The sequence below is a fragment of the Anomaloglossus baeobatrachus genome, chromosome 6 (assembly GCF_048569485.1).
Source record: "Anomaloglossus baeobatrachus isolate aAnoBae1 chromosome 6, aAnoBae1.hap1, whole genome shotgun sequence".
In the NCBI taxonomy this organism is placed as follows: domain Eukaryota; kingdom Metazoa; phylum Chordata; class Amphibia; order Anura; family Aromobatidae; genus Anomaloglossus; species Anomaloglossus baeobatrachus.
Genome location: NC_134358.1, coordinates 111,267,513 through 111,291,261, shown reverse-complemented (window position 1 = coordinate 111,291,261; position 23,749 = coordinate 111,267,513). Strand labels below are relative to the sequence as shown.

Genomic DNA, 23,749 nt, shown 5'->3' with positions numbered 1-23,749 from the left:
TTCATCTTGATTACAACAATTTAATGAAGGTCATTTAGGCTAGGGTGTACAAAGATAGAAGGAAGGGGATGTCAGGTGAGAACAAGTTGGGTGGATCGATTTGTCGTACTGTGGTCCATCGACCAAATTAGTGCTATGTGACCGTTGAACAGGAGCTCCGCAGATCCCTAACCTTCCAAGATCCCCGGAGTGGGTTTTTATTAGCAGGAATGGTGCGACGTCATCTGTGCGTCACACTGCAATCTCTAATCAAAAGCCGGGCCAGGGAATCCAGACGGTAGAGAGATTCGCTAGCCTCCCGTCCTGGAGTCAGAGACTACTGACCTGGCTCATGCACTGCAGTCCCACAAATCAATCCATCCAACTCTAGTTATCCCTTATCCATGTGTAGGGTGACAACTTTATTATCGGTGAAGGTCCAACCACTGGAACCAGCATTGATTGGCAGAAAGAAAAATGTTCATCCCCGTTAGAATGGAGCAACATTGCACATGTGCGACTTGCACTCCATCCAGTCTCTATGGGGCTGCTGAGCTCTGCACTCAGCTTTTTCCAGCAGCCGAATAGAAAACAAATGGAGTGACGAAGGGGCATGTCATCATTTCGTAATGAGGATAAAAGTTCGTGTTCTGCTGATCAGTGTGGATATCATCGATAGGATAACCACCGATCAGCAAATTATCACCTATAGAACAATGGTCCCAAACATACAGTCGATGTCAATTAGCGCTATCTCTAGAGAACCAAACAATGAGGAGTCCTAGAAGCGATGATATGGTCTCTACAGATCACCGATCTCAACATCATTGTGTATGTCTAGGATTACATGAAGAAACCGAAGGATTTGTTCAGGTCTACATCCATAGAAGCAAAGAGCAAATACTTGGCACTCAAATAGTTGAATAAACTGGTATGTTATTGAGTAAGCTTGACCAGATACAGCACAGACGTTTTGGCCTAACATATACCTTCATCAGTGTGCAGTGTAGATGGTCTGCTCAGCTTGTGAGTGAAAGTAGCGCTGGTGTAGATCGCAATGTCTACCGCTTAGGCTGCTTTCACACCGTGATCCCCATTCAGTAGTCCCTTCGGGGCTTCCACCCGAGCACTCACAAAACGGGTTTCGGACGCATGCACCAACAGGGCCATTGACTAGAATGGTGCAAACGGCGTCACCTTGTGTATTGTCGTGCACAATTTTTGTGAGTATACGCTTTCTAGAGGTGAACACCCAGATATATTAGATTGTGTCTGGGTGTCCGCCTCCAGTAAGCGTATATTCCCGAAAATGGTGCACGTCAGAGCACACGGTGACTCTGTCTGCACCATTATAGTCAATGGCCCCATCGGTGCATGCATCAGAAACTTGTTTTACAGGGGTTGGGCAAAAGCCCCGAAGGGACCAGTGAACAAAGGTCATAACGCAATGTGAAAGGGGCCTTACCCAATAAAATAACAGTTTATTCAACTGTTTGAGCGCCAAGTATTTGCTCTTTGCTACTTACTGGACTGGATCCTACTTGAGCACCTACCACACAGAAGTGCCGCGTTTATCCACAATACATCCACAGAAGCTCTGTAGATCGTTCTCCAAGATGTTTGGAACCTCCCTGTTGAGTTCCTTCAAAAACAGTGAAAGTGCACCTAGAAGAATTGATGTTGCTTTGAAGGAGAAAGGGCGGTGACACTAAACATTGATATGATTTATATTTCTCTTTAGCTCGTTCACTTTGTATTTTGCCATTTAATAAAAAATAAACCATTAACACTTCTATTTTGGAAAGAAATCTTACTCCGAAGCAATTGTATCACTTTTGCACAAGATTGCCCTTTGAGAGATTGTCCCTAATATGGTTGGTGCGGAGCTCTAGTGAAGACTTTACAAAAACCCATTTATGTCATTTTAACTTTTTAATTTAACAAATATAATTTACATAAATGTGGCAAATACAGCAATCAAAAATTAAAAAAGGAGAGGTCTGTTCCCAGTATTCCTCCATGAAAGACCAAAACTGAAGCACTGTGTTTCAAAGGACCACTTTTATGCTTAGTGCAGCGTCGTTTTGGGCGGCCCATGACACAGAAGTCATGGATTACCCCATCAATCTCTCCACCAGGTATAGGACATCCACCTACTTATGCACAAATAATACGGCAGATCTGTAACTTTGGACAGCTAGGAGACACCTTCTGCATGGGCTGACATTTTCGTTAGCCTCTAGCGTTCCAATAGACACATAAGACAGTATCACATTATGGTAAGATGACAACGTTGATCCCATAGCAAACCAAGATCTATTTACCTTTAGCAGAGAGTCTTGCTGAAGAATATTTAATTCGATGCAGATGAGCAGCTTCTGTGTAGCGGCAGATAAAAACAATTACCATCGATCCTTACTAAACGATAGGATAAGCCTAATATTCTTCAATTATGTATGGATCAGGTCACATTTATTTATTCTAAGCCCCATCAAATGCCCTATCTAATGTACACGAGCCAGGGAGGACATACTTACTGGGGTTAGTGTTCAGAATGTTTTTCGTCTGTCTGGCCGCAGGTTTAGGCAGTGTGGTCTCCGATAATGCTAGACTCGCTGCGGCATGTTGGGCCTTCTTAATACTAGTGCTCTCAGCATCCCAAGATTGATCGCCCAGTGTCAGCTGAACAGTAAATAACTTGGAAAAGAAGAGGGGAAAAAATATATATAAAAAGAAAAATGTAAAACTCCACATTGATTACAAGTAATTTGAATAAGTTATAAGAAATCTGAACCAATAGGTACCATATTTTTTGGATTATAAGACGCACTTTTCCTCCCAAAAATTTGGAAGGAAAATGAGGGGTGCGTCTTAAAATCCGAATATAGCTTTACCTGGGGGTTCTGTATGTGCGGCGATCGGGTGCCTGTGGCTGCGTGCAAGCGGCCGGGTACCTGTGCTTGCATGCGGGTGGCAGTCGGGTGCCTGTGCGGGCGGCAATCAGGTGCATGTGCCTGCATGCGGGTGGCAGCCGGGTGCCTGTGTGAGGGCAGCAGCCAGATGTCTGTCGGTTCCAGCTGCCTCTCTGTGCGGGTGGACGGGCATACTGCTGACTGCCACTCTGTATGTGTGGGTGGCTGCGCAGCAGGTTTCCCACTGTGTCCGCGATCTCAGTTTCAAATTATGGCGCCAGGAGCGAGCGCGTGCGCAGATGGAGCTCTGGGATGAGAGCTCCATCTGCGCATGCGGCGCTTTAGACGCCATCATTTGTACTGGGACTGCGGACACTGGGACACTCACCGCACAGGCCTGCTGCTGCACCACTCACCTGCCGCCGCTGCTGCCGCCACCACAAACCCCGCCGCACCTGTCACCACGGACCCCACCGCCACTGACCCGCCGCCAGCACCTCTGCCTCCTGTGACCCCGCTTCACCACCACTGCTGCCCCCTCCGGTAAGAGAACACCGGAGTATAAGACAAACCCCATTTTTATCTTTTTACCATTTTTTATACGTCTAAAGTTGGGGTGCGTCTTATAATCCGGTGCGTCTTATAAAGCCAAAAATACGGTATATTATTTAAGAAAATGATAGAGGAGATGGGTTGGGGGTAAAATCAGATAAGATCCAAAACGGGTACCTTTGGCCAACAGACTTTAAGCCCCGATTCATCAAATTATTTTTGACAGAATTGTGTCAAATTGTTTCGAAAAGTTGTAAATCTTTCGCGCCACTTAGAGTTGTGGAAACATTTTGCACCTTTTGCAGTTTTCACTGCCTATTTTCGCCAGCTCCACCAAAATGTAAGGAGCAGGAGCGTGACACCACAGCTTGTCTAATTCATAACCAGCTGTGGCGTTAATTACCCCAGAAACCTTACACCAATCCCTAGAGGTGTACGCCACTCGTCAGGCGCTCCTGATTCATTAAAGGGAACCAACCTGCAGTATTTTCATATATAAAGTAAAGCCAGTGCTATACTGATGATAGCATGCTGAATCTAACCATACATTTTGTTCAGAGATTGGATGTTTTATTTCAGAAATATGTGCAAGTAAAGATTCAGAAATGCACTGCTATTTGATTGACAGGTGCAACAGGAAGGGAATATGTGGATCAGGTCTCACTATCTATTCCCGCCCTGTCTGCCTGCTTGGCCTTCCTTCCCCTGACGCCGCCAGATGGTAATTCCGGCGCAGACAGGGGCGGGAATAGATAGCAAGACCGGACTATTATTCGGATTATTTCTATGCACTTTTGACAGTAACAGATTTTTAAAAAATCACCAGTCTTTTCATTAAAAAAAAGGGCAGCCCCAACCTCTTAATAGCAACTCTTTAATTTAATTTTTGGGGCTTCAGCAGATGACGTCACTGTACCTTGCAATGCGCCGGTCCTCTTTCATCTAGAAGTTTATATTGTGGCTGAATCCTATTAAAGCGGGCTAACTCATTCACCAAACACATTGGCGTTTTCTCTTTGGGGTTTGTCATGTTTTCATGGAGAGGCACTGAATAGAGACAAAAAAATGAGTTATGGTGAGAACTTATCCAACCAATCATTCTGATCAATTTATTACAGACACTTGTGGATTTAGGAACATTCACATTAGGGCAAACATGAAAATAAAAATATACAAAAATTAACACATTAGCTAAATTGGCATCACTTCTTTGGAATTGGAAAAAATTAAAAAAAAAAAAAAAAAAAAAAAAAAAAAAGGCATTGGGCAACTGAAACATCCAGCGGCTCCGAGATGGGTGAAGAAGCAGAAGTGGTCCAGCAAGAAGGTTTACAACTCTCCATTTGTTGCACAGGAGCAGCCACCGGTGACTGATTTTTTGTGACGTTTTTATAAAACAACCTATACCTGTCCAATCACTTAGATTTTTCCAAAGGTCTGCATACATAGGGGGAAAGCCCAAAAATCCCAGCAGAGCAAGCAAGCCTCCTGTAAAGGATTTTGGCAGCGGGCACTCAGGGGAGTTTGGTTTATTGGTATGGACCGTATTTTGTTTTACCATCGTGCAGCAATGGACTCATCATGGGTGGGTGGAACTTAGTCTGCGCAGCACCCACACCAACTTGCCATTACTCTATATACTATATACCCTGTATGTACAGTGACCCTTCAAGATACAAAATTAATTGGCTCCATGACGCCCATTGTAAGTTGGACACATCGTTGGAACATATTGTAACTTGAGACCATAAGTGTTTAAGAAAACTAGAACAAAATCCCTAAAAATGTTAATGCAAGGCAAAAATGAAAATTAAGCAGATAACTAAAATAAATAAAACAAGAGTACATAAAAAACTTGCAAGAAGCTGAAAATCAATTTACATGTGTAGATTCATAAGGGTCCTGTATAGCACACGATGTATAAAGAAAACAAAATGGAGCAATCCTCAACTGGTGTCCAAAGAAGCTGCTCATCACGGCACAGGTAAAGATCAGCACAGGACATGTCCGACCATCAAATACTGGGGAAAGGCGCTAGGAGTCAACCAATCACACAATGTAATTCACTACTATAGTGTGGTCGTATTACAAAACAAACCAATCACATGTAGTGCAGAGTGGCAGTACCCATCATATGGTAAATTGGGTGGATTAAGTTAAAATGAGCCAGAAAAACCACTGTACAGTATAATATTGCTCCCATTGGTTTCAATGGAAGATGCATCAATGGATATACAGGAAGACACTTTTTAGTTAACCCCTTCAGCCCCAGGGCACTTTCCGTTTTTGTTTTTTGCTCCCCTTCTTCCGAGAGCCGTAACTTTTTTATTTTTCCGTCAATCTTGCCATATGACGGCTTGTTTTTATACCGCGCGTATGTACATCTCGCTGCCAGACTTTGGCAGCGAGATGTAAGGGGTTAATATTAATGTTAATGTTACGGGTGGAATGAGATTCCACTTGTAACATGCAGGCACACGTCAGCTGTTGAAAACAGCTGATATGTGCGCCGATCGCCGCACCCTGCCCGCGGCAGGGGGCAGGCCTTAACGGCACACGATCCATGACGGATAGATTCGTCCATGGTCGTGAAGGGGTTGAGGAAGACAAAGTGGGCAGGTTTTGTGGTTTGTTTGCGTTTTTTTTTTTACTTATTTTATTCCTACTGTTTTCAGTAAAAAAAAAAAATAAAAAAAGAAAAAGAAAAAAAAATTACCATATATTTAAATCTAAGTGGGCCTTTTCATCAATTGCACCATATAAATACATTTTATGGTGAGTGAATCTATAATTTCAGGAAACTTTGCAGAATAATCTGTAGTGTAATATACATGCAGAATAATACAATTATTTAGTTAATATACCATACGACGTGTACCTTGCCTGCTTATCAGCTGTTCCTTCTGCAATCACAATTTCGGTCAGTTCTCTTCTACAAAGCACACAGTAAAGAGGAGGTCCTGATCCCCCGCCTCCCTGCAGCGCAGCCTCAGAAGCAGCACTATACAGCAGTAATAAGCAGTGTAGCTGTAAAGGCAGCTCTAGAGTGTTGCACTTCAACCACTAAGGATGTTGATTTCTGCCTATGCCTTCTTCCAGCGCCATCTCCCACCTTCACCCCATCACCTTTCTATGAACTTCTATGTGTTTCAACATATAACTTAAAGAGAACCAACCACTAGGATTTTCCTATATGAAGTAAAGGCAGTGCCATACTGGCTGCCATAGCTGTTGTTGGCAGCGCGTGCGCATTGCCAAAGTAATTATGTCTTCATTAAAATGGCGACAGAGTCCATGCAATGTGCGTATTGCAATCTCCGGTTCTATTTTAGTAAAGACACTGTAGAGAAGACTATGAAGTATTGGCGCTTGCGTCAATGTTTTTTTTTTTTAGATCTGTGCATGCGCCAATGCCTCTCAGTCTTCACGGCAAAGTCTTCAATAAAATGGTGCTGGAGATCGCGTACGTGCATGCGCGGACTCTAGCGTCATTTTATTGAAGACATAATTACTGTGGCAATGCGCATGTGCCGCCAACAACAACATTCAAATATTATTCAAATAAAGAAAAGGAGGCAAACCGGAGGATGCCAGAGGAGGAATAAACACTGAATACCCGACCCACAAAGGACTGCCCGCGTTGCATGCGGCAAAGTTCAATGCTTTTCTACAACTTTGATGAAATATATTTCTACAACCAAGCATCAGATCTTTCTATAACAGCTATGCCTGGATTCTGCATCTTAGTACCTGTATGGCACTGCCTTTACCTCATACAGCAAAATCCTGCTGGTTGGCTCTCTTATAATTTTCTGTGTACAGACCTCTCATCAAAAAATTCACAAACACCTATCAGTGTATGAGGCTGGGGCAGGAAAGAAGAAGTGGTTATACAGTGGAGAGGCATTTTTGTCTAATAAAATATATTACAAAGTTTCTTATCTTCACCTATAGTTTACCAATGATACATAAATACTAAACCATGACTAGGTGCTTGATGCAACGCTCAGGTCACAGTAGGTAATAGACATATGTGACATTGTACCTTCCAAGAATTTGGCTTGCCCTTCTTCAGTGGCCACTCCTGGCGAGCTAACAGAGGATGACGAATCCACAAGACTTTCGGTGGGGCTATCTGTGGTGATTTCTGTAGCAGATCCATTCAAGGAGCTTTGAACGCTCGTCTGACTGGGACTTGAAGGAGCAGGTAGCACAGAAGAAAAAGAAGAGTCACACATGGGTGCAGGTGATGGTGCCGTAATGTGTGCCATTCTCTAGCTCTGTGACAGGTAAAAAAAAAACCAAAACAACAAAAAAAGAATTGGTTAAACACAGGACATGTCACAGGTCATTCTGTAAAATGTAAGAGACACAGGGCAGTCATTTCCCTGTATCCTCCACGGCTTAGAATACTATCACATTAATATGTTACACAATGCACACATCTACATGTATATTACTCATAGCCCGTACAATGCCGATTCAGCTCTCAATGTATGTTGGAAGTCAACATGGACAATATGTGTAATATGAATCACTGAACTCACCTTTGGAGCTCTAAATTCTAACAGAGCTCAAGGGTCTCCATCAAAGAGAAAGCCATGCCCTGTAAGGGGGGTTGTGACCCTGTGAGGCAGGAAGGCCATTGTATATACTGTAGTGGATTTCCCTTGGTTCTACTGACCGAGCAAAGAGGGCATCTACATATGAATTGAACATGTTGCCTGTGGCCTCTTGTAATCTACATCTGTACATAGCCTCTGTGGCATTTGGAATACAAGTCACTGTTCTAGAGATGGACATTAAGTCTCCACAGCCCAAATGGAGTGTATTCCTGTCCTCAAGCTTTGTGAGATGAAGACCTTTCCTATATACGAGGACGCCATCCAAAGAAAAATGAACGCAATTGCACATAAATTTGTCAAGATTCTTGATCCTCTAACCCATTCTGGACCTCAGAGAGCCACCTTCAGGAGAGCATCGACATCAGCAGACACGTGCATGATCATGGAGAGCTCAAAAGTCTGAACTGATTGGATGGTACTATCATGTGGAGGTTACAAACGATGGGCACTGTATGGGCCATGTTTGACTGTGTGGCAGATATATAGGTGTCACACCAAGCTAGTCAGTCAGTCTCCCCTCTTCCTATCTTTCACCACCCTCTCCTATTACTTTTTTCCCTTTCATTGTACCCTTTCCCTTAGGGGTGCTTCACACACAGCGAGCTCGCTGCCGAGATCGCTGCTGAGTCACGCTTTTTGTGACGCAGCAGTGACCTCATTAGCGATCTCGCTGTGTGTGACAATGAGCAGCGATCTGGCCCCTGCTGCGAGATCGCTGCTCGTTACACACAGCCCTGGTTCGTTTTCTTCAAAGCCGCTCTCCTGCTGTGACACACAGATCGCTGTGTGTGACAGCAAGAGAGCGACAAATGAAGCGAGCAGGGAGCAGGAGCCGGCATCTGACAGCTGAGGTAAGCTGTATCCAAGATAAACATCGGGTAACCAAGGTGGTTACCCGATATTTACCTTAGTTACCAGCATCTGCAGCTCTCACGCTGCCTGTGCTGCCGGCTCCGGCTCTCTGCACATGTAGCTGCTGTACACATCGGGTTAATTAACCCGATGTGTACAGCAGCTAGGAGAGCAAGGAGCCAGCGCTAAGCAGTGTGCGCGGCTCCCTGCTCTCTGCACATGTAGCTGCATTACACATCGGGTTAATTAACCCGATGTGTACTGTAGCTATGGTAGGAGAGCAAGGAGCCAGCGCTCAGTGTGCGCGGCTCCCTGCTCCCTGCACACACAGCTGTGCGCTGGTAACTAATGTAAACATCGGGTAACCATACCCGATGTTTACCTTAGTTACCAGTCTCCGCAGCTTCCAGACGGCAGCTCCGTGCAAGCGCAGCGTCGCTTGCACGTCGCTGCTGGCTGGGGGCTGTTCACTGGTCGCTGGTGAGATCTGCCTGTTTGACAGCTCACCAGCGACCATGTAGCGATGCAGCAGCGATCCTGACCAGGTCAGATCGCTGGTCGGATCGCTGCTGCATCGCTAAGTGTGAAGGTACCTTTAGTTAGGTTCTGCAAATACCCCATTTCTAATAAATCCCCTTTTACAGATCCAGTAGTTCTTGCTACTGATTACTAACTGGAACCCCAAAACGCAGAAGATTTCTACAATCATATTTCTTAGTTTCTGTGGTCTAGATCAAATGTCATGCAAACCTCTCAAACAATGGTAACAATCACACTTCCTCAGAGGCAGAAGCACTCCTGCAGTGAAACGCATGGGGATACCCCAAATGACATCGTTTTGCTAGCACCCTAGGTGGACCTCATATTTTTTTGTTAGTTTGACACGTATTATATATATTCTACATTGCTAGTCTCTTCTGATAACATGATAAAATGCAAATATTACATTTACTATCCGCTTTATTCTTTGAATTCGTGCTATTGAATAGTATTTTGGTTAGATTAGGATACTATAAATGTAAAGTTTGTATTTACTGATATTTCGTATTAAGGGACCTATTCTAGATTATCTTCTTGTTCCCATTCACTCCTGGACAAACTACTCACTACGAACTACGCACACCCGGTGAGTTTTTAAAGCAAAAAACGCTTCAGGAAACCAATGTTTTCCTGAATACAGTGGAACCTTGGATTACGAGCATAATTGGTTCCGGGAGTCTGCTCTTAAACCAAGTTACTCTGATATCAAAGCAAATTTTCCTATAGGAAATAATTGAAATGCAGACAATTTGTTCCACAACCCAAAAATATTTACTGTATTTATACAAACTTATTGCAGTAATACAAAATAATGTATTGTATTCATATGAAATTATTACAGTACACTAATACACAATACTGTACAGTAAAAAGCATAAAAACAAATTAAACTGCATTTTAGCTTGCAATAAAATGGTTGGTGTGCGGGAGGTACAGTACAAGCAATGTAGAGTACTGGTTAGCAGAAAGAGAGTACAATAATGTATCCACAAAGGGAAATTGATAGACATGCTATACAGTATATACTGTACTGTACATTGGTATTCTGTATACAGTACATATATACAGAAAGTTACCTCCAGAGCTGGTCAGAGCGCGATGAAAGGACAGAACCAGAAGTGTACACAGTGGGAATTTGCTCTTATTGCAAAGCATTGCTCTTAAACCAAGTTACAAACTTTTAGAAAGCTTTGCTTCTCTTGCAAAACGCTCTCAAACCAAGTTACTCTTAAACCAAGGTTCCACTGTAATCTCTTTTGGAGTCTTGTGTTTTTTTTTTTATTATTATGTTATGTATACAATATAAAGTTGTTTCCAAGCTGAAGCCGCCTGTAGAACGGTCAGATCACTTCTTTTACCCACTTTGAGGCTTTTGAAGTTTGAAGTAGAAGAAAATGAACCCTAAAAAGTTACATCCATAAAGAACACAAATTTTTGAGAATAAAAGGTTTGAGGTAGATTTTGCTTTGGGTTTTCTTCCTCTGCACTGAAAAAGGTGATCTCCATGGTGAAAACCTGTACAATTTGCATTCACATTGTTTATGTTCTCATTTTGCGGAAACACTGCTGATTTGTTTGCAGGAAATCTGCAGCATTTTCCGGCACAGATTTGAAAACCATTGCATATCAATTTATGCCATGAATGTTGGTGGGTATTTCACCCTTTGAATAAGAAATGTGAGTAAAATCCACATATTTTCCATATCCGTGTTTGTCACGGTGTATTCTGCTGGTGGTTGTAAACTACAAACAGATTTTAAATGAACAATATTAGGTCATAATGCTGATTGCTATTGACTAAAAACAAGAGTATTTTAAGGGGATACTAAAATCATGACAAAAGCATTAAAAAATTTCATCTAAATATATATTTACAACATAATATAAAAGAGGTTACAGCACCTGAGGTTCTCAACACCATCTATTTAATGTACAAAACGCTTTGGCTACACTTGCTCAGTGCTGGATACAAGATTCTGTGCCAAAAAAATCAGGTACACAATAAATTTGGTACAACTTTTGACTACGGTAATCATATTCTCTCATTTCAAAGTACCGCTGCCCTGATCGCTAACAGGTAATGACTAATGAACTTTGAAATGAGAAAATATGATGTCAAAAATTGTACCAAATTTATTGCACGGAACGCACACACTGTGTTATATACGAGATCACAAATCCTCTTTAGCGATCTGTACCTACAAGGATTCATCTTCTACTTGATGTCAGTGACATCCCACACAAAACACATTTATCCACAACAAAAATTAAAAAAAAAAAAAAAACAACTATTCTAATTTCTGTTAGAACCATGAAATCTGAGAATTTCAGTAACAAGCCTGGTATAAGATAATTACTCTGTATCATTATACATTTTTTATACCTATAACAAGTGATGTCCAAATCCAAGGCTTTTCAAAATGATTGAATGGATGGATATATGGATTGTGAACAATTCCCATTACCCTCAACTCGCCCCCACGAATGGATGGATGAATAGATTGATGCGTTGTGAACAATTCCCATTACCTTCATCTCGCTCCCATGAATGGATGGATGGATACATACATGAATGGAAGTATAGATGCATGGATGGGTTGTGAACAATTCTCATTACCCTCAGCTCGTTCACATGAATAGATGGATGGCTGGATGAATGAATGAATGAATGGGTTGTGATTCGTGAACTATTCCTGTTGCCTTTAGCTCACTCCTATGGATGGATGGATTGCGAATAGGGATGATCGAATAACTCAAATATTCGGCTATGCCCATATTCGCCAAATAGGTCGCCGCTATTCAACTATTTGCGAATATTTGATGCGCAATGTAAGTCTATGGGAAACCCGAATAGTTGCCAAATAGCATTGAATATTCGCATAGCGGCGACCTATTCGTCGGACATTCGCGAAGCCGAATATTGGGGAATATTTGTGATATTCGATCATCCCTAGTTGCGAACAATTCCTATTACCCTCAGCCCGCCCACATGGATGGATGGATTGTGAACAATTCCCATTACCCACAGCTCTTGGCCATGGATGGATGGATAGGTAGTGAAAAATTCCCATTACCCACAGCTCTTGGCCCTGGATGGTTGGATAGGTAGTGAAAAATTCCCATTACCCACAGCTCTTGGCCCTGGATGGTTGGATAAGTGGTGAACAATTCCCATTACCCACAGCTCTTGGCCATGGATGGATAGGTGGTGAATAATTCCCATTACCCACAGCTCGCTCCCATTTACTCAACCACTAAATTCAACAAAAAATTTTCCTTTTATGAATAGGATTATATTATTTTGGTCAGTGGGCAAAATGTGCTACACATTGAACAACATATGCCAATGTGCTAATGCACAAAAGCAATAAACCAATAAACCACATGGAACAAAAGGATCGTATGGGGGAAAAAACGCACTAGTTCCATCCGGTTTATAGAACAGAACAGCGCATAAAATGTTAGGTGGCTCCGAGCCCACGGATTCATGAACATCACAGGTGCGAGAATGGGAGGTTTGCCTAAATGTAACTGAAGTGCAAATGATAAAAGAAAAAAAAAAAAAAAAAAGGATGATTGGAAATTTGGTTAGCAAAAGGAGAGAAGAATAAGATTAGTATTAGTGAAAAATAGTAAAAGATTAAAAAAAAACAAAAACAACCTCCAAATGCAGGCAACAGCAAGAGGCGAGAGTCCAATAGTGCAAAACTCCATAAAATCACTTAGATACAATCTCTCCGCCAGTTGCCAATGTTATAATCCCAGTAATTCTCCAAATGCAGTAACGAGATAAGTAAAAATAGCCAGATTAAAATAAAGAATACATCCATAGAGCGACAGATTGATACCAGAAACAGAAAATTATTTTTAAGACGATAAATACACCCGCTGCACATAACGCATTTCAGCAAACCAGATATGAAGCCCAGGACGTATGGGAGAAGCTTCAACATCTCCCATCCAAGCTTGGGTGTCAGTTCTTACCCGATGAAAGCTTGCTCCACCAAACCATATTCAATATAGAGTGTGTGAATTTATTTACTTGGTGTCGATTTGCTGCACCCTGGGGTTTTTACTTATTTGGGGCCAATAGACTTCTTTTACATGGACAGATTTTCAACTTGAACCGAGTATCTATCAAGAATAATACAGCAAATCGATCAGAGACACAAACTCCATGTACAGTGCTTTGAAAAACTATTCAAACCCCATGACCTTTCCGCATTTATTTTTTAAAAGTTACACAAAGTTAAATGTATTTTATTGGGCTTTTGTGTGATATTCCAACACTAAATAGCTAGTACAGTGGCTTGCAAAAGTATTTGGCCCCCTTGAATTTTTCAACCTTTTCCCACATTTCAAGCTTCAAACATTAACAATTTTATCTTTATGTTATGGTGAAGAATTACAACAAGTGGGACACAATTTTGAAGTTGAATGAAATTTATTGCTTATTTTAAGCTTTTTAAAAAATAATAAACTGAAAAGGGAGGCGTGCAATATTATTCAGCCCCTTTAAGTTAATACTTTGTAGCGCCACCTTTTGCTGCGATTACAGCTGGGGTGTGTCTATCAGTTTTGCACATCGAGAGACTGAAATTATTGGCCATTCTTCCTTTGCAAACAGCTGGAGCTGAGTGAGGTTGGATGGAGAGCGTTTGCGAACAGCAGTTTTCAGCTCTTTCCACAGATTCTCGATTGGATTCAGGTCTGGACTGACTTGGCCATTCTAACACCTGGATACGTTTATTTGCGAACCATTCCATTGTAGATTTTGCTTTAGGTTTTGGATCATTGTCTTGTTGGAAGACAAGTCTCTGTCCCATTCTCAGGTCTTTTGCAGACTCTAACAGGCTTTTTTTACAAGAGTTATCGTGTATTTGGCTCCATCCATCTTCCCATCAATTTTAACCATCTTCCCTGTCCATACTGAAGAAAAGCAGGCCCAAACCATGATGCTGCCATCACCATGTTTGACAGTGGGGATGGTGTGCTCAGGGTGATGAGCTGCGTTTCTTTTATGCAAAACATATCGTTTGGCATTGTGCCAAATTCGATTTTGGTTTTATCTGACCAGAGCACCTTCTTCCACATGTTTGGTGTGTCTCCCACGTGGCTTGTGGTAAACTTTAAACAACACTTTTTATGGATATCTTTGAGAAATGGCTTTTTCCTTGCCACTCTTCCATAAAGGCCAGATTTGTACAGTGTACGACTGATTGTTGTCCTATGGACAGACTCTCCCACCTGATCTCTGATCAGTCTTCTCCTTGTTTGAGATTAAAGTTTGGATGGACGGCCGGGTATTGGTAGATTTGCAGTGGTATGATACTCCTTCCATTTCAATATGATCACTTGCATAGTGCTTCTTGGGATGTTTAAAGTGTTGGAAATCTTTTTGTAACCAAATCCGGATTTAAACTTTTCCACAACAGTATCACGGACCTGCCTGTTGTGTTCCTTGGTCTTCATGATGCTCTCTGCGCTTTAAAAAGAACACTGAGACTATCACAGAGCAGGTGCATTTATGCGGAGACATGATTACACACAGGTGGCTTATATTTATCATCATCAGTCATTTAGGACAACATTGGATCAGAGATCCTCAAACTTCTGGAGTGAGTTTGATGCACTGAAAGTAAAAGGGGACGAATAATATTGCACCCCACACTTTTCAGTTATTTTTTTAAAAAGTTTAAAACGAGCAATAAAGTTGTTCAACTTCACAATTGTGTCCCACTTGTTGATTCTTCACCATAACATTAAAATTTTTATCTTTATGTTTGAAGCCTGAAATGTGGGAAAAGGTTGGACAATTCAAGAGAACCGAATACTTTCGCAAGGCACTGTATTTGTGAAGTGTAAAGTGTAAATGAAATCATACATGGTGTTGTAAATAATTTAAAAAATATAAATCTGAAAATTGTGACTTGCATTTGTATTCAGACCCCCCCCCCCAGTCAATACTTTGCAGGAACACCTTTTGATCCAATTACCAGGATTACTCTGTATTTAGCATTATGCAACGTTCCATCAGCTGTAATCAGCCTCACTTTCCCTGCTGAATAAAAGCCTCACCACAGCATGATGCTGCCACCACTATGTTTGATGGTGCAGATGGTGGTGTTTGGGTGATGAGCAGTTTTACTTTTCGACCACACACACAGTAGCATTTTGCATTTCATCCAAAAAGTTATACCTTGGTCTTATCTGACTAGAACACCCTCTTCCACATGCTAGCTGTGCTCCCCACATGGCTTTTAATAAGCTGCAAATGGGACTTCTTACAGCTTGCTTTCAAAAATGTGTTCCTCATTGCCATTTTTCCCATAAAGCCCAGGTTTGTGGAGTAAACGACTAAGGCCGGTGTCCCACTTGTGATTACCACGCATATATCTCGCGCGAGCTTCACGGTGCATCACCCGTCACAGACTCACACTCTGCTCACAGGAGCGGGTTGATTATATGCAGCTGACTCACTCCTGTGAGCAGCGTGTGAGTCCGTGACGGGTTATGTACTTGCGCGAGATATACGCACGGTAATCGCAAGTGGGACACCGGCCTTAAGAGTTGTCCTGTGGATAGATTTTCCCATCAGAGCTGTGGATCTCTGCAGCTGCTCCACAGTGACCATGCGCCACTTGGCTGCTTCTCCAGTTAGTGCTCTTCTTCTTGAGATGTCTGATTAGGTGGTTGGCCATGTCTTGGTAGGTTTACAATTGTAGCATACTCTTTCCATTTTCTAATAATGGATTGAACAGCACTCCGTGAGACATTCAGAGCTTGGGAGCTCCGGAAATTTTTTTTTTATTAATATATAAGTTAACCCTGCTTTACTCTTCTCCACAACATTTTCCATGACCTGTCTGGTGTGTTCCTTGGTTCTCATGCAGCTGTTTAATTCCTAATGTTCTCAAATAAATCCAGGGCTGTGGAGTCTGAGTCGGAGTCTGAGCTCATTTTGGTGGAGTCGGAGTCGGTATAAAATGCACCGACTCCTAAAATATATAATAAATTGGGGACAGTAGTGCAATGCAGAATGTGCTGAATATTTTACTAAATAATAACATTTAGTATAATGCTTATATTTAAGTGAAAAATGTATTGTAGTACAATGTGAACATCAGACATTTAATTATTTTTATGATACAATAATCAAGATATTTAGATAGAACATAAAATATTTTTTGGAATATAACTTTAGAACACGAAAAACTAAAATTGTAAATATGTAATACAATTTGTGATATATATTATATATATATATATATATATATATATATATATATATATATATATATATATATATATATATATATATATATATATATACACACACACACACACACACACACACACACACATCTATATACACATACACACACAAGATATATATGTAATCTACTGTATATTACATAGTGTATAACATATTTACAATTTATTACAGTTTGTGTTCCAAAGTTGTATTCCAATAAATATAATTGTGTATCCAAATATCTTGATTATTGTATCATAAAAATTATTAAATGTCTGATGTTCACATACACATGTTCATGTATTACAATACATTTTTCACCTAACTATAAGCAATATATGTAGGAGTCGGAGCAAGAGAAATTGAGGAGTCGGAGGTTTGGTTTACCGACTCCACAGCCCTGAATAAACCTCTGAGGTCTCCACAGAACAGCTGTAGTTATACGAAGAATAAATTACACACAGGTGGACTCAATTTATTATTAGGTGACTTATGGAGGCAACTGATCTGTCACCATTTTATTTACAGGTATCAGACCACAGGGGGCTACATGCAAAAGCATGTCACAATAGATATATATATAATTTTTTTTTTTTTTTTTTATACATATTTAGAAAAATTGTGTATCATTTCCTTTACACTTCACAAATACTTGCTTCTTACTATTGGTATCACATAAAATACATTTAACCTTGGAACATGTCAATCATATTTTCACTACTGTTCACGGTATACCTCAAAAACTGTTTCCTCTACTTAGCGACATAAATTCAAGTATTAACTAACCTCAGTATTGCTTAGAATAGTATAATTAGGGTTAATGTATTGCCTAAAATTACACAAACCTAAAACAATGTAATCATCTTATTGGAAAACTAAAGAAAAAATATTGGCGGCACCTTATAAATAACACACAAAAATAAAATTATCTACACTACTTTTTGTAATATTAGACAAATATTCTTCTTCAAGGTTTCTCACTTCTTCAACTTAGATCTGCAGAGCATCTTCTACAAAAGCGGAACACATCTTATCATTGTGATCCATACAGATTGCTTTCTTGCATTCCACACAATGTAGAGCCGTTTTCTTGAGCACTTTTCCCCATTGTCGTTGGTCCATCTAGTGACCATTCATAGTTATTGTTACCATTTATGAATTTTGTTTCTGCTCCAACATCGCCGTCTTCATCTTCTTCAGTCACAATCATCCTCATCTGTAAAATAATTTACATGTCCACCAAAAAATATGTGGTTTCAAATTACGTTGCCTATAACCAGGTCTTGGGGTCTCCTATACCCCATTATTAGATTTCGGAAAAACTACATAGCAAAAAAAATGAAACAACACATTTCAACAATAAATCTTCAAATTCTCACAAGGAACCAGCCTTGTGCTATGCAGCATGCGCAACAGATATGAAGACGGCGTGGTATATGCCAGATCCCACTAACAGGTGCTAGGGGTAGGTTTGTGTGCGTAATGTGAAGGAAAAAAAAAATATGGAAAAGTTCATGGGATATGAATACTTTTTCAAGGCTCTGTATGCAAAGCAGTTATTAGATGATTATTCGAACAAGCATTTGGGCACCTACAGTTTCATTATGGGTTGCAGTACAACCCTGATAATAAAGGGCAGGGGTGGGGAACCTCAAGCCCGCGGGCCGCATGTGGTCCGCCATGACCTTTTGTGTGGCTCCCAGGCAGATTCCCGGGGGCGGCAGTGCTCCAGTCACCGCCGTAGTCTTACCGGCCGCTGGCCCTTTAAATCTCCACATACGCTGCTTGCATGCACCAATGAGCTCTTTCGCTGGCAGGTGCCAACGTGCTCAGGACTTAGTTTGTGGGCGGGTTTAGCGCTTTGCACTTCAGTCCCACAGCAGTTTCACTGTTTCCAGCATTGTGCCACCGGCTCTCCGCCCCTTCTCCGATGCAGTGTGCCCCTGACACGCCCGCCCCAGGGCCGGGGGCACTCGGAACCGGGCAGCACTAGTCCGGGGATGTCAACGGTAGCGGGGGTCCAGCTCCGTTACCCTGGCGGTGTCTTTTAATAATAAAGGGGAGATGGTGATGGGAGTTTTGGTTAATATTTAGTAAAGTTCATGACACCACCTGCGGTTTTTGCGGCTATGTGGGCCGCCGCTGCATGCGGGTTTCCCAGGGCAGTTGCTGATCTTGCTGCCCACAGGTAGAGTGAGACCACAGGGCACGGTTGCAAAGTCTATTTTGGGAACCCAGTAAACTTCAGGGTGCAGGGTCGGAATACGGATAATAACGGACCAACACAGCAGTTTCTTTACCTCCTTACTTTTACTGTGCAACAACCGGTGAAGTCCTGGGAGACCGGTACAGTTGGTGGTAGCGATCCAGTTTGCCTGGAAGCAGTGGGTGGGGGGGGGGGTTAACCTCCCTGGCCGAGTATTGAGGCCTTCTCCCTACGCCCTTCTCTTCTACAGGACCCCGCTGCGTTAGTAAAATGGAGGTCCTCTCTGCTGGGACTTGCAGTACTACCCGTAACCCGTATGGTAGGCTGCACGGGCCTTCACTGGTGCCACTTTGCTGGCAACGATTCCAGGTCCCTGATGTGCGGCTGTACCTTCGGGTTGTTTTGGGGCCAGGAGACCTGCAATCTTCCTGCCCTTCGAATTCGGTTACCGGGCCTCAAACACCCTGGCAACCACAGACTCCGATGTCCGGTTTTTGACATTTTCTTCTGAGGCGAGCCAGTTCAGCTCCACTCACCCCAGAATCTTCCTCCTGTGCCTCTCTGCAGACCTCGCTTTTCTGGGCTGAGCCATCTTAGCCCCAGACTCAGCTCGCATGTCCGCACTACTCCAGCTCCTCACTCAAGCTCCTCTCTCCTCAGCAGTCTGCTTTCAACTGTCACTCTGACGGGAAAAACTCTCCCTGACTAGAACTGACTGGTTCTAACTGGTTCTCCTCACTAACTCCTCCCCCAGGTCAGAGCTCCCCCTGCTGACCCGAGTACGAACTGTATTGAATGTAGGTAATTACTGCAAAAGGGACCTTATATTATTAAAGGCTCTTATCACAATTATTATTATTATCACAAAGAGCCACCACTATAGGGGGGAGTTAATTAACTGTTTGACCAAATATAGCTGGTAAATTTTCACATTGATATTTTTGGGCGGCCCTTAAGGGTTGCCAGAACTTTCCAAATAGCCCCAGGCAGTAAAAAGGTTCCCCACCCCTGATATAGGGCAATGTGCGGACCCCACACAAATAATTTTATTGCCCAAATTAATGACGACATAAAATGTTAGCTCGCTTTGCTCGGGGCACATGTTTCTTCTAGGTTATTGGTCATGGTCATCAGCAGCCAGTGTAAAATGGAGGGAGGGTAATAAGGTGGTGTGCTATGGCATCCATTAATGAGGTAGATGGATTACATGACCTGTGTATATGTAGAGCCCATCACCTCCAGGACTGAGCTCCACATGGCCAGTATGCAACTTGCAGTATCCTTGTTCTAGGTGCCCTATTCACCTTATAATCCCTTCTCTATGGGGGGGGGGGGGAGGGGGGGGACTGGTAAGGTGTATAGGGCCCCTAGAAAAAGGATTGCACAAGTTGCATACTGGCCGTGTGGAGCCCAGTCCTGGAGGTGATGGATTACATGATCTGTGTATATGTAGACCCCATCTACCTCATACAATCACAGTAATACATGCGTGCACTAATATCAGCCATAAGTTAAGGCTTCTGATGTGCCGATACAACCATTCACAAATGGCCAGGTTTACTCTGCAGGCAGGACACATGCAGGCCATCCCTGCGGAGGTTATAGGATGGATCACCATGGCAACGCTGTATATTACATCACTCCAACAAGACGGGCTTGCTGCTTTCACAAGTAAAACATGGATAAAGCCTTACTGAAAAGCTGCTCCTTTTATGCACTATTTTATACGCTGCACAGCCACCATTTCTGAGGGTGCTTCTATGAATGTAATGTTATTACCGGATCACACAAACAAGGAGAATGTACACCAGACACGGACATAATATACACATACACACACGCACGCACATACACACACACGCACAGTAAACTTTATTGATAAAGGTAATCAAATTGACAAAAGAGGTAAAGTGTGAAATTCTTGAGAGGAAACACATGATGCGTTTCGCTGAGGCTTCATCTGGGGCGAAATAAGGAGTAAGGTGTGCGTTTCCCCTCATAAGATGGGTATATGGATGCGATCTCAGCTGCATTTACTTCTGAAATCATTTCCTTTCTGCCTGGCTGTGCTACCTCATTCACAGCTATTGAAGTATATGAATTGTCCTCTATTCTCTAACCTCAACTACAGAGACCAGGTACTGACTTCATTACGTTATAGCCGCTCTTATTTTTTTACTTTCTACACACAGTTTTCTGTCACTCATGTCTGTGCCTTTCCCCCATTTCTTTAAGCAATTACCGTATATTACCTTTACCAATGTAGCATGTATATTTACTTATACTTTTGACTTGCATATATTCTCTTGGCTTTGTCTAATCCAGTCTGTTTATGCCTTGAGACACATACGATAATATATAATAACGTATTACGAGACAACCTATTAATGCTGATGTTTTGACGAAAATATTGCAAATTTCGCAACGGTTAGTATTTATGCCCTCAAACCATAGCGTTGTCACACAAAATAGTTACTAAATAACATTTCCCACTTGTCTACTTTACATCAGGGCAACTTTTTGAAACAAAACTTTTTGGGGTTAGGCACTTTGAATCCTTCTAAGTTCATCAGCAATTTTTCATTCATTTTTTTTCAACCAAATTACAAGACCACATTATATTTGAAGTGACTTTGAAAGGGCTAGGTGACAGAAAATACCCTAAAGTGACATTCTAAAAACTACACTCCTTAAAAGGTACTAAAAATCATAACCAAGAAGTTTACTAACCCCTTCAGAGGAACTAAAGCAATGTGGTATTAAAAGAAAAAATAAATAAATAAATAATCATCATTTTACCTAAAAATGTTGCTCTAGCCAGAATTTAAGTGCTTTTAGTAGAAACAACACAATAAAATGGACCCCAAAATATGTTACGCACTTTCTTCTGAACGCTCAGATACCTTCACGTGGTCAGAAACCTCTGTTTGGATAAATGAGAGGGCTGGAGCAGAAGGAGCAATATTTGCATTTTGGAACACAAATTTGGTTGAAATACATTTCGGGAATCATGTTGCATTTACAGGGCCCCTAAGGTAACTAAATCGCAAAATCCTCCCACAATTGACCTCATTTTGGAAGCCACACCCCTCAAGAATTTTATCTAGGAGTATAGTGAGTATTTGATATCCTTAGGCAGTCATAAAAAAAAAAAAAAAAAAAGTTCCTTTTTTTTCACAAAAATGTTGCTTTAGAATCTAATTTTTCACTTGTTCAAGAGGTAACACCAAAAAGTGGACCCCACGGTTTGTTACCCACTTTGAGTGTGATGATACCCTACAAGTAGTCAAAAAGTTATGTTTGGACAATGGGAGGGCTCAGAATGGAAGGAGCAATATTTGAATTCTGGAAAGCAAAATTTGCTGAAAAAGATTGCGGGCACCATGTTGCATTTGTAGAGCCCTTAAGATACCTAAACAGCAGAAACCCCCACAAGTGACCCCATTTTGGAAACTAGACCCCTCAAGGAATTTAATTAGATGATTGGTGTGCACCTAGAACCCTCGGGTGTTTCACAAAATGTTAAAAACATTGAGCCGTGAAACTAAAAATACATTTTACCACATAATTGTTACTTCACCCAGATAGCTTTTAACATGGGTAACAGGGGAAAATGCACCACACACTTTATTGTGCAATTTTTCTTTAGTACGCAGATACTTCAATATGCGGTGGAAATCAACTATTTGGGTGCACGGTAAGGCTCAGAAGGGAACGAGCGCCATTTGACTGCAAAATTGGTTGGAATCATTAGCAAATGCCATGACACATTTGAAGAGCTCCTGATGTGCCTAAACAGTGGAGTTCCCCCACAAGTGACCCCATTCCGGAAACTAAACCCCTCAAGGATTTTATTCAGGGGTATAGTGAGCATTTTGAACCCACAGGTACTTCACAGAATTTGATAACCTAAGATTATCATATTGAAAAAGTTTGGTTTTTTTTTCACAAAAATCTTGCTTTAGCACCAAATTTTTCACTTTTTCAAAAGGCTACACCAAAAAGTGGACCCCCCAGTGGGTTATCAGATTTCTTATGAGCACAGTGGTACCCCACATGTGGCCAAAAACCTTTGAACAAACAGGAGTTATTGGAATGGAAGGCGCACCATTTGAATTTTGGAAAAGTTGAAATAAATTGCGGTAACTATGTTGCATTTACAGGGCCCCCTAAAAGGTACCTATACAGCAGACACCCCCCAAAAGTGACCTCATTTTGGAAACTAGACCCCCGTCAAGGATTTTATTCAGAGGTATAGTGATCATTTTGAATCCAAAAGGTACTTCACAAAAATGTTGCTATAGTGCCAAATTTCTCACTTTTAGGTTATATGCCCACGATCCGGCGACACTGTCTAGGACACAGCGTCCGCTTTCCTTCAGAAATGCAAGTGTTGTCCATGGAAGAACACAGTTCTCGTGCCCATGATCCGGGTCAGGCCACTTTGGACTTTAGCTCTATTCTACCCGCGGACAAACACTATTGTTTCCACAGCATAAATTAACTGCAGCTTGGGAACCCACGCTGGATATCAGTTTATGCTGTGGAGAAAAGCAGCAAAGTGAGAATGGGATTTCTAAAAAGCCTTTGTGGAGACACAGGGCTCAGTGGGTAACCCGCCGCCTTTAGAAAGACAGCGTGGCTCAGGGCTCATCCCAACTGAACGCCGGCCTCCTTAACCGTGGGCGTAACACTACTCAGACAACACAGGGTGAGGGAACCACAATAATTAGACTTTATTGGATCCCCAAACAATTAACGGCACATAACACATAACCAGCAAAACACAAATGTAACAGGCAACAGAGTCTCACCCTTCCGTTGGCTC

General features: G+C 41.8%; 1 protein-coding gene across 5 annotated transcripts in view; it reads right to left on the bottom strand.

Annotated features, from left to right (window-relative positions):
• The window catches only part of STAU2 (staufen double-stranded RNA binding protein 2), a 403,856-nt gene that overhangs the window by 349,134 nt on the left and 30,973 nt on the right, over positions 1–23,749 (bottom strand). For 3 of the 5 annotated variants that reach the window (XM_075353165.1, XM_075353168.1, XM_075353166.1), the window contains exons 2-5: positions 7,489–7,723; positions 4,360–4,490; positions 2,517–2,676; positions 2,304–2,357 (exon numbers count right to left, since the gene is read on the bottom strand). In XM_075353165.1, coding sequence (XP_075209280.1) covers positions 2,304–2,357; positions 2,517–2,676; positions 4,360–4,490; positions 7,489–7,714 — 571 coding nt within the window. In that variant the 5' untranslated portion in view covers positions 7,715–7,723. The remainder of the gene's footprint in view (positions 1–2,303; positions 2,358–2,516; positions 2,677–4,359; positions 4,491–7,488; positions 7,724–23,749) is intronic. The other 2 variants (XM_075353167.1, XM_075353169.1) reach the window with 1 other exon arrangement.